At 30.8% G+C, this 12521-nt stretch overlaps 1 protein-coding gene across 4 annotated transcripts; it reads right to left on the minus strand.

Annotated features, from left to right (window-relative positions):
- Positions 1 to 166: 166 nt before the first annotated feature.
- LOC134836167 (polyamine-transporting ATPase 13A3) lies at positions 167 to 11973 on the minus strand. 4 transcript variants are annotated; one of them, XM_063851413.1, is made up of 7 exons: positions 7664 to 8784; positions 6122 to 7426; positions 4468 to 4860; positions 4046 to 4407; positions 3089 to 3982; positions 2922 to 3024; positions 167 to 2858 (listed from the first exon to the last, which is right to left on the minus strand). In XM_063851413.1, the coding sequence occupies exons 2-7, from the start codon at positions 6357 to 6359 to the stop codon at positions 511 to 513; spliced, it is 4338 nt and encodes a 1445-aa protein (XP_063707483.1). In that variant the 5' UTR covers positions 6360 to 7426; positions 7664 to 8784; the 3' UTR covers positions 167 to 510. The 4 variants fall into 4 exon arrangements, with proteins under 4 accessions (XP_063707483.1, XP_063707482.1, XP_063707484.1 ...); XM_063851412.1 differs by having other exon boundaries at positions 7652 to 8784; XM_063851414.1 differs by lacking the exons at positions 6122 to 7426; positions 7664 to 8784 and adding an exon at positions 10970 to 11973.
- Between the last annotated feature and the right edge of the window lie 548 nt (positions 11974 to 12521).

Consider the following 12521-nt stretch of genomic DNA (forward strand, 5'->3'; position numbering starts at 1 on the left):
AATGCTTCAACAATATTTTTTATTTATGTATTTATTATTCTTTTTTTTTTGTTTAAAACTAAAACACGTACATCGTGTTGATACGTTACAAATATTCCCTAATAACGATAATTTTACTTTCATTAATTAATTTATAAGCGTAAATCAGGTTTTAACATATCATCAAAGCAAATTTTAAAACAAAAAACAAGTAGTTTCACTTTAGAAGTGTTCTTTCTAATAATTGTGTGAACGATCAATTTTCTTATTATTTAATTTATTTAACAATTTCAATAATTTTTACTGTTCATTAAAATATTGAAGTAAGATAAGCTACATTCAAAGAGTTTGAAAGATACAAAAATGACATACTTTAAAAGACATTTACTATTAGGTAAATATATTTAACACAATTATTATGGTGAACTTTGTTTCAATTATGTTTACATTTTTACTAACAAATAAGATTTCAAGTGTTTTCCGAAAAAATTCTAACAAGTTTAATTCAAATAATCTACATTTCATTAACACTCAGCTTTCCTCTTTTGAATTTTTTTCTTTAGTATAATAACTAGTTTCACATTGACTACTATTTATATTAAGCATCTCTAGTTCGTCTCTGTTATTCGCATCGTCGTGTCCATTTAATAACACTTGTGCATCATTCTGTGACGAATTCAAACCCTTAACAGGAGACTTTATGCCATTGGCATTATTACCTATACCCAATTCGATTCCGCTATCTTGTCTTGCACGAACCATTCCCGGCAAAGCTTGTTCCAATCCAAGTACGGAAGATATCGATGGTGATTTTGGTTCTGGACTAGATTTGCTCTCGCTACTCGGATGATCAACCATAACATCGTCGAGTTCTTCGTATTGTTCGAAAAAGCTATTCAAAATGCTACTTTGTTCGAGCGTTGTTGCATCAACATCAGTGTTTTCAACAACAGACAACTCTGCAAACGACATAGGCGACGATTTATCGTCGATGTTTGGTAATATCTCGGATGTAAGACTTGAAATTGGAGGCCAATTCGGATTACGTCGTAAATCGTTTTCAATAGCAAGGAATTTTTTATGTGACTTGTGAATGTTGTGAAATTTGTATCGTAATTTATTGGATAGGAAATACTCAATTATAAGCATTTCAATGATTAAGGCAATGATAAAGCTGACAATTCCGTATCCGATCAATGTGAGGCGAAAATTCATGTCTGGAGGAACAACGAGACCCATATGTTCAGCTAGCCAATCTGACGGAAAAAGGGCAATGTAAACTGTAATTGTAGTATTTACGAGAATGGAAATGAGAAAACCATAGTTAGATATGACAGATTTTCTGTACGGCGCTCCTTTACTGAAAACGAATGCTAAAATGATGTATTGAAAACAGGATATGACAAAAATTGTATAATTCTCGTGACAACCAAGTTGATTTTTCTCTTCTTTATCTTCCGTAAATACGAAGGGCTCGAACCATGGTTGAGCTTTAACATGATACCATCCGATAATTTGAAAGCTAATTGCTACTATCAAGTGCAAAGCTAATGATGCGATGGGGCTCATAGCAATAAGAGAATTAAGTGGCGCCTGTTTAGTTAAAGGACCATCATACGATTCTGTTTTGCCAAAGAAAAAGGCGAAAATAGATATCATGAATAAATCAATGTACAAGTATTCCCAATCTGTCAAATTCGAGTCGATCGAATATAAAATGATAACGGATGCAAACTGAACCAAGCTATATGCTGCCATGTATTTGAAAATGCCAAATGACGTGACTAAAGCAGCTCTACCTTCTTTCACGATACTCGGAACGCATGCTATTGTGGGATTTCTTGAAGTAAAAGGAGATGCTACAGAGCTTTCAGCATCTGACAAAGAAATTCCCGTGTGCGCAGCTTTTAATGCTCCACAATCATTTGCTCCATCACCACACATAGCAACATAGTAACCTAAATCTTGTAGCTCCATTACCAATTGTTGTTTCTGATCGGGCGACATTCGCGCAAAAATTGTTCCTCTTGTAACAAATTTCGAAACAAGATCCGGGAAGTATTCTCGAATCATAGCCCATGTTTTTCCCGTCATTGCAAATCTGTAGTTGTTTTTGTCATGTTCCATACGCCCTTCAAGTTCGTCAATTTTAAAACCAGCCTCGACATCTTTCAGAGATACAGATGTTGTTTGCGTAAATGTGTCTACTGTTTGGATGCTTGCCATACTATTGCTGTTACTCATGAGCGCGTAATCTCCCCCGCATCCATTAGGAGTTAATGCTTCTGTTGGACTCTTGCTCTCGCCATTTCCCTGTCCTGATAAATTATAATACAATTCGTGACCATTTGCCTTCATGTTGTTTTGGCGTGAATTTACGATAATAACATTTTGTCCTTTGGTAATCATCCCACAGTCTTTGGCAACACTCAATGCAGTTAAAATGTTATCTCCTGTTACCATAATTGTTCGGATGTTGGCTTTCATTAAACTACTTATGACACTTGTTGTATCTGCTTTCAGACGATTCTCCAAAATTACAAATCCAAGGAATTCCAAATCACATTCGATTTTTTCACGAGAAATACGCTGTATCTTTGGATAATTGACTTTTGTGGCAAGCGGTTTGTATGCGATGGCAATTATACGGTAGCCTTGTTGCGCATATATATTTAGTTTTTGATGAAAATCAATAGGTATTGTATCCGGACGACATAACGTAGAGATCATCTCAGGAGAACCCTTGCAATATACATTAAAATGTTGATCGCACAGACGTCGAGTTATCACAGACATACGTTGAAGGGAACTCGTGAATGAAAATTCACGCACAATACCAATTTCAAGAGATGCAAATTCGCCCGTAATTGTTTGAATTTCTACAAAATTATATTTAATGTTAGGCATACTCTTTCTCTTTTTCTCAAAAAATTGATACTTACCAACTGCATTTGGAGGACGCACAATTGTTGGAAAAACTAAGTCGAATTTCGTGTCGTCAGAAACATTTGGCTCTTCAAGAATCCATTGCGTAGACTCAAACATCTACAGAAAAGAGAATAATGATTAAATATAATACGATAATATAAACAATAATGATATTTTTTACTTTTAGATCTAATGGATCTCCTTTCATTTCTCCCTGCATTAGAGTAATCGAATGACAAGTAACCATTCCATATAACAAATGATCATTTGGTAAACGTTCTATTTGTCTCAAAGGAATTTGGAACATATTCGTACAAGATTTTGGTACAACTCCCCACATATCTAAACCATCTTCTGTTAAAGTTCCGGTTTTATCGAAACAAACGCAATCAACACTTCCAGAAACATTGATCGATCGAGGACTAATACAGTAAATGTTTTTCTTCTTTAACCGTTGCTGTGCGTACATTCTTCCTACTGTCATAGCAGCTGGGAGTGCAGGAGGAACTGCAATAGTTACTAAATCCAAAGATTCGACTAAAATTTTACCACTCGGTAAGCCTCTCATAATTTTCGTCACCAAAGTGTATAAAAAGCCCAAAGTTGCCACGCATCCAAGCAGAAAAACAAATTTGTACGAATCTTGTTCAAATTTGTAATCGACAGGCGGCGGATAAAGAATAGATCTGATGAGACCTCCTTTTGCAGTAATATTTCCCGTATTTATGACTACAGCAAGTACCTTTTCACTGCCAATATAACGTGTTTGAATAACCTTTGTTCCGCAGAAAAGTGTATGGCGTGCGTGTTCTTTCGTGTCAAAGATCAATTCTTTCTTGCAGGGCAATGGCGTTTTAGTTACCGGAACACTTTCTCCCGTTAACATAGATTCATCGAGAATACAGTTGCCCGAAAGAAGAACGGCATCACATTGCATTGTACATCCATTCGACGGAATCTCCAAAATATCACCGGGAACAAGGATTTTCGTATCAACTACCTCAGATTTTCCGTTCGCTCGAAGAACACATGCTGTGTCAGAGTTTGCAACCGTACTATGTAGCGCTTGTTGATTCTAAAATTGATTTAATAATTCATTAATATAAGATTTTTCTAAAAATCATTAGGTCAAATTTACCTTTCTCGTTTGTATGATGGAAAGCGTTATTCCAAAACCAGACATAAGTATAATGACGGAGGCATAGTAATAATAGTCATACGAGAACCACAAACAAACGGAGAATACTTGAAAAACATAAAACGGATTTAAAACTTCCAAAAATAACAAAGTCAGAATTCCACGCATCGGAATAACGATCTGATTAAAGCCGTAAATAAGCCTTCTTGCATATTGCTCTTGTTCAGACAACCCCTTTTGATGATGTAACGTAGTGCTTGGAACATTCATGTCTAAACCGCGTAAAGGAAGAAAAGTGCCCATTTGTGGATCCCAAATGTATCGTAGTTTCTTGCAAATGAAATAACGAACGCTGTCAGTGTCTAAAATGCAATAAAGAAAGTCAGAAACAAGAATTTATTTGGTGAGTAAAAGAAACTTACACTTAAAGATCCCCCTATTAAGATGCACAGCTAATTGAAATCCTTTTTCATCAATATCTTCATATGGATCATCGAATTTCCCTTCATCTTTCATTTTCGCTATAGTGTTTGCATTCAACTCAAACACCTTTTTTACATGATAAATTGTATGCTTTCCTTGATAATGTTCTGTAATGAGCATCATTTCTGCACAATCAAGAGGACATTTGGTATGTGTAGCAATTAAATGCCAATGTGACCACCAATGCATTACCAAACGTAACAATCCGAGAGTTAATACAAAAGATGTGTAACAGAGAAACGCTCTCCAGCGACAATGTTTGTATCCAGTGATATAAATTTCATCGTCTTGGCTGCATTGTAATTTTGCAGAACATGATGCACGAAGTTGGTCTGAAACAAATAAAAAGATTTTTTATTATCGTAAGTAAGGTCTTACAAAGATCCATTAAAAATATAAAATTATGAAAATATTTGGATGTGAACTTAAAAATTGCAAGTTAAACATTTGATTTGAATTAATATATATTTGTTCATTTCAATAACTTAACAATGTCACCAACATTATGCTAAGCAAATATTTCAAAACATTTTTTCCTGTTATTTACCTAATATGACACTCAAAAATGCCTTAATGAGCAACTTCGATTTACTAAATTTTGCATTCAAAATATGTACCTTGAATCAGCAAGCCTGAGAATTTTATGTCTTTATTAAAATTTTAAAAGGTAAATGACATAATTAACATTACGTGATAGTTGAAAGATGAACTGATAATGAAATTGGAGCGGATTTAATTTGCTTTTCGTTAAAGTGAATGACACTCCAAAATATTCAGAAATCAATCAAGTTCATTTTCTCATAAATTGTTATTTAATCCAAAAAAAAAATCTCAATATTGACCAAGTTCAATTTGTTTGTTACAACTTAAATAAAGAAGAAGAAGTGTAATGAGAGTTGTAAGGCGTCTACGTCATATTTGTAGTTGGTTTTGTGTTTTTTTTTAGAATTAGTTAAAATTCTCAATAAAGTGAAGTAATGTAACAAAACAATCACTTTCAATTAAACACAAGTGAATGAACAGTGTTGGTAAAAATACGATGATCGCAAAATTACTTGTTACCGTAGACATGTTTTAACCTCAAATCGGTGTCATTTCAAATCTATTTTAATTGATTGTTTTGTATCTTTATTGATTTTTTCATGATTAATAATATTCCAAGGTTCTTTCAATTGTTATTCAGTTATAACTGTAGAAATTAAGAATCTCAAGAAGCAACCAATTAGAGTTTTTATAAATCACAAAAACTTGCTATACTCTTCATGTCAGAAAAAAAGGACAAATTTAATTTCAAAAATTAAGATTAATAATTTTAAACGATAAGTTAATTAAAAATTTTCTAAACTGCAATATTTAGACACAATATAATTTATTCAATAATAAAAATAAAATATGTAGGTATCATAAAATGTCCAATTTCTTCATGCAGTTTGAAAAGTTTATTTTTTTTATCTTTGTTATGTTTTGTATATTTTAAAATAGTTGATTTAAAACAATAAATAAATACTTATGTTGCGCCAGTTTTTTAACTCAGATTACATAATGAGTGACATTTATTTTATCAAAATACAATACGAAAACTATTTTTTTTACCTTTTCCAAGCAATTTTGTAAATTGCTCAGGATGAGCGGCTATTTCGCGACATCTTTCATAAGAACGTTGTGTCAATAAGACGCGGTTTTGATGTTGCTGCTCCTCATTCTGTTGATTTTTCTCAGAAACGCGATGGCTGTTGCCGTTATTGACACTATAGAAGTTGTTCGTACTGTCACTGTCTTTTCGTTGGAAACGCAATGAAAACCGAGAGTAATTCTTACGATTAATATTCATTTTGTCACGATATTTTTTTATTTATTTTACACAAATAAACACTCTTGATTGGAATTTGTGAGTGTTCAAGAAATTGTTTTGTGATCTAATTTATATCACTTCTTGTTTCACTTATATTTATTATTATTAAATAATTATTCAAAATTAAGTATATTTGTTGCCTACTATTTGTTATCATTAAATATTTATTTATTTTGCTGCACTTCTATTAAAGTTTTTTTTTTTTTTGTTTTGCAATTCATTAAGTCATTACGTATTTTTATCTCTTATTTATGTACATTATCATAATATTAAATTTTATATCACACTTTTAAATGATTGATATTGTCTTTAAGTATAGTTTAAGTAATTATATATTTTTATGTATATGAAAAAAAACGGTTTAAGTTTATAGGACTTTAGTATTTCGTGTCCTTTTGAACGGGATCAGAAATAACTCAAAGATGGCTTAGAATCAGTCATATCCTCGAAGAAGCCTTGTGTTATCTTGTCACACAATCGATTTAATAAATGACATGAAACGTTGCTGTATCGAGTGTCAGTCGCCAGGATCTGGCTTCACTCTCCAACCAACGAACGGAAGTCCAGTTGCGAGCATTTCTACTAACATTATTATATTGGTGTGCAAATTGAAGACTGGTATTGTATTAAAACCTCCCAAGAAGCGCGATGCAGTAGCTTCAGGATAGTCAACACACGAACTACCATAAATTGATTTGGTCGATGTAAGATAATGATGTCGTTGATTCGAATTTTTGTCAACTATATCCCGTAAATAACAGATACTTGGTAAGGAGATTGATGTGACGGTACTCGACGATTCTGAGGCAAACGACGACGAACGAATATTGAAAATTTTGTTTATGAGCAATCTGAATTTGTTTCCAGAAATCATTACGTTTCACAAGCACTTTTATATTTGAATAAGAGCTGCATACAATTGTATAATGTTGCAGCCGATTATGAAAATTATAATTTTCAAAGTCTTTTTTTAATATGATATCAGTAAATGTTCTTTTGATCTTCTTATCTTCAACTTTGTGAGGCTCTTGTTGAATAGGTAATATCTAGATATATTAAAGAAATTGAAAACACTTTGGTTGTTATGTCGGTAAGTTTTAAAGCAGACGAGCTGTAATAATATTGACTTTAAAAAGCTCTCAATGATGCGATAAGGAAAATAATTCACACTTAAAGCTTTATAAGTTTTTTTTTTTGCTTATTTTCATTATCGCATTTGTTGTAATTTGCAAAACACATTTTTCTTGATAACTTTATCTATAAGTACTCACAGATTTAACTACAACAATTTTTGTCAGGTATCTTTATTATCTTCTTCTTCTAATAAATACGTTCTTTTAAAGAAACATTATACTCTGAGATTGCTTAAAGCTCAATGAGGCTCTTCTAACAATCTGACTAATGTTTAATATCAAATCACTCTTTTCAAGATGAACGTTCATGATGAAATTTGGTTTTGTTTTTAAATTGGTATCACACTGATTAGTTGTTCATTCATTAGTTCAAACTACAGCAATGCAGACAATGATTATTATGATGGTCAGGTTATAGTTGAGTTGCCAAAAATTGATTAGAATCGAAAATTTCTTTTTTTCTTTATATGTTCTATAAATCAAGAATTAAGTATAAGCTGCAATTACTTTGTTTCCAAGTATTATATTTTACGAGTAATGTAAGTAAAAAGATTTCTTCTCAGATATTAGGTTTGTGTAGAAAACAAAAAAAATCGATTGTTGTTTTCTTTTTTTATACTATATGGCTCTCTTTATGTGTCAAAAAACAATCGATATTTGAATGACTAGTTTTTTTTCTTTAATTATTAAAATAATTTTGCTCTTGTTTTCTCTCCCGAAAACCATATGTTTTAAACTATTTCCGTTCGATTAGGTATTCTTCACTTTTTTTGTTATTCAGGGTTATCAGTTTTGCGTTGATAGTATTCAACTATGTCATTATTATAATATTATGAAACAGTGACAAATTTTTTTGATAAGTTTCATTTGTAGATAGAATTACACGTCGTCGTTGTTAGGTCGTTGACGAAAGAGTGTTTCTATATTCCAAATTTACGTTTCTTAAATCTTATTCACAGAAAAATTATCCGATTTTCTACTTTTTGTTATAAAATGTCTATTCAATGATGGAGGTTCTTGTCTTCTTGGCAACCGTGTTGTTCCTCATTTGTATACACATAAGTAATATGAAATGTGGTGCACTTTTTCTGCTGTTCTGTCCAAATATTTTTCTACTATTTCTGTGCTTTAATTTCATAAAAGTGCTCTGTAACAATATTTTGTTCGATTTTTACTTGCTCTTCAATAATTTTATAGCTAAAGCTATGCTTGCATAATTTTTTCAATGATTTTTATATTAATTTTTGTTGAGAGACTTAAGGAAAACAATGTTTCACACGAACCGATATAATAAGACTGAAGGACTGAGAGAAAATGTCACTCAATTTACTCAATTTTGTTGTAATAGAAGTACAAGCGGTGCTTCATTCGGTGATTCAGAGTCTATGACTTGTTGAATGCCGGTAAGATATATCAATAGATGAAATTTTAATTCAATTCGTTTTTAATTTATTGTTTTTTGTTTCTTATTAGAATTCATTATGACAGTATCTAAATGATAGACTGAAATCAATCAGTATAAATAAAAGTAAAATATTATTTTAAAATATTGTATCTTTTAAAACTTTAAGAATTACTCATGTTTTACAATAAACTGTTTTTGAATAAATAATTGAACAACATTTGGATTGAAAATGTAATATATCGAAACGCCTCTTGAAAACGCTATTCCTCTAAAATACTGAAGTTATATTCTCAAACTCTTCTCTCACACATGCGCATATCATATCAGCACATTCATATTAAGAAATTGTATCATCAGCAACGTGACTTTTATTCATAATATAATAGTACGAAATACATATCATAATTCCATTTTGTGTGATAAATCACGGGAGTATGTCGAGACATTTGTAAAAATATTATTTTGGAGAAAAAATAATTTCAACAAAAGAGCGAACGTTAAGACATGAATGAAACAAAAACCTAACCTACGATTTTTTCTCATATTCTTTTTTTTTACAGTTCAATGTCGTTTACACTACTATTTCCAAAGACAATAAGTGTGTAAAAAAATTATTGTCTGTCTACCCTATTTTATTATACATATGAATGAGGGTTAGGTTCGTGTGTGTTACTTATGGTATGAACACCATGACGCATTTAAGAGAAACAGCTGGCAGAAGTAAAAAAATATTGTAGAAACATAAGACTTTCCTGAAATAAACTGCATATTTCATGTTGTAAAATTTATAAATGTTAATTTTTTTTACATGAAATTTTTCGCCAAATTTCTTCCCATTCAAATCACATGTTAGAATGACTCACTTCAGCTGAGGCAATTTAAAAAGTAAACATCAAGTGAAGACTCTCTACAGAACAAAGCTCAAGTATGAAGTAATAGATTTTTCTCTTTTTTGAATGAACATCACTAATACTAATACAAAATTTAATGTTTGGCAAACTCGACAATTTCTCTTAGAGAGAACACACTCTGGCATTATCGTAGTTTTCAGTGCAAGTTGTACCCAAAATATAATGTATTTTATCATGATTCAAAATACTTAACTGATAAAAAATAACAAACTTGAAATGAACGCGTCATTGCTGAAATCATTTATCACATTTAATGAACACTTATTATTGTTATTACTTATCATTACCAAAACAAAAAATGAATAGCTAAAAAAGCTAACAAATCGTTTATTTATTTGATAATAATCAGACATTAATTTAAATATCACATCAACAAAGCATTAATGATCGCCGAAGGCGGGAGAGAAAACCCGAAACAAAGAAATAAAAGTTGGTTGGTGATCACTAATGAGCCTCTTGCCTTTTGTGTAAATTATTATTTGGTAAAATCATCTAATTTGGCCTTCTTTGACTAATGAAAACCAAAAACAGACGTTTTTTGCACTTACTTGTTTCAAAGGTATGATATTTTGTAGTCATAATTATTGCTTGATTTTTTCACTTTTTAATTAGCTCCTTACAGCTTAGAATAAAAACACAAACTGACCTATAATGCACGTTAGTGTAAGAAAATAAATATCTTTGAATAAACGTGTTTACTGCTGTTATTCTATGTTAATATCATTTTTCAAAGCAAAAACGTGTCAAACGAACAGAATTCTGTAAACAAACAGCTGATTTGCCATCTATTGTTCCATTTTGTTCTTATCAGTTTGTATTGAATATTGTCGCAGAAAGTAATAGTTATATGTATTATACTATGTACTATCAAGAAAAGTACATTAGAGTGGAAAATTTTTAAACTCAAAAAATAAAATTTTTTAACCAATATCTTAGTAATAACTTTTTTCTCATGCAAAATAAACATATCTAAAATCCTAATTGCATTTAAATGTTACGAAGGACAAAAAAGAGACTGTACTTAAACTTCCTGCCGAATTTTTTTTTTGTAGTTTCAAAACAAACAACTATCTCACGTTCACTTGCAATTTATAAGTTATGTTCAGCAGTCGAAATTGCTAAATATATTTTCCAACTTACCTTCTGATAATGTAAATCTATCCAATATAGCGATCGTCATATTTTCTCATGGAACGTGAAAAGTTTCTGCTTGCAATGTTGAAACTTTGTGATAAACAAAATGACTGATACACAAATGTCTACACTGTTTTATGTAAATATTTGATAAATGTGCTTTTATTATAATAAAATTATAGTTATAAAATGTTTCACAATCTTTTTTCTTTTTTTGGTATTTAATATTTTTTTTATCAGAAAATATTTTATCTTATCACAAAAGATTTAATGTCTCATTATGTGTCTACTTCACAAGACAAAATACTGTTAGTTAATTTTTGATTTTTGTACAGAAAGCAAACGTTGAACTTGTCCGTGAATCGTTTTATTCTTACATGATAAGATGTTTTTGAAAATAACTTTGAATCATAATGTCAATCCAAAAAGCTTTTCAAATCCATTTAATATATGTATTTTCTTTTTTGTTTTATATTTATATCATTTTTGTGTGAAACGGATTAATATCAATCTTTTCTGCAATAATAACATTCTTAAATAAAAAGTATAAACAATAGCAACTACAGTCTTTCCTGTACGACGATACACAAACAACTAACCAAAATGTAATATAAAGTTTCTCTACACCGGCTATTATTACCAACACACGTTAAATGATCGTGGATATGGTTGTGTTACTACAAATTTTTATTTGAAATACAAACAAAATGATAACAAAAACGATCTTCGCTTCGTGCGATTTATACCATAATTTTTTTATCTACATCAATTGAACTTTTAGACAAGAGATAAGTACATATCTTTGAGGGAAATCAGAAGCGTACCTTTGCAATTAAAAATCACATCGCCTGTAAATGCGTTTAATGGCAAGTTGTAAATTGGGTCAATTAGTATTGGAGTTTTTTGCGAAAAACCTGACTCGGCTGGTTTTTTTGCAAGTGTTGCAATTGTAGTAAAGTTAAGGCGTCACAGTGTTTGTGTCTACGAAAGCAAAAGTTTGTGGAAACCTTTGATTTTTCAGTAATGAATAAATAAAATACTCAATAAAAAGTTGAGTAATTAGAAGCCGGTTTACAAGTACTCTAAAAACGTGTAAAGAAATAAAATTTCATTTATGTTACAAGATAATTAGTCTATGTGCATCTAAATGTCAGCAAAAGTGCTTCCGTCAACAAAAAAAGTTAATTAACGATAAAAATCAATTTTGGACAATTGCTCCATTGTTACTAAGTAGTAAACGATTGATTAGATATATACAGGTAATAGATAGTCAATTGACTAAACGTTCATTGATTAAGATTACTGTTTATGTATGTCATGTTATTTACTTCCCTAATTTAATACATTAATGACCTTCCGCAGTAGTATTATTATTAGCTCATTGTCTCTTGATGTCATTATAAACTGCATAATCAGTTTGATGCAACAAAGGGGAATAATTTACCTTGAACTAGACATTTTGTAACATACATTCAGAAAGAGAGACAAATCACAGCTGATTTATAATATACAGTTGTAATATCGCCTCTATTTTTTTTTTCATAAATCTCAAACAAGA

Source organism: Culicoides brevitarsis, chromosome 3 (genome assembly GCF_036172545.1).
Source record: "Culicoides brevitarsis isolate CSIRO-B50_1 chromosome 3, AGI_CSIRO_Cbre_v1, whole genome shotgun sequence".
NCBI classification, from domain to species: Eukaryota; Metazoa; Arthropoda; class Insecta; order Diptera; family Ceratopogonidae; genus Culicoides; species Culicoides brevitarsis.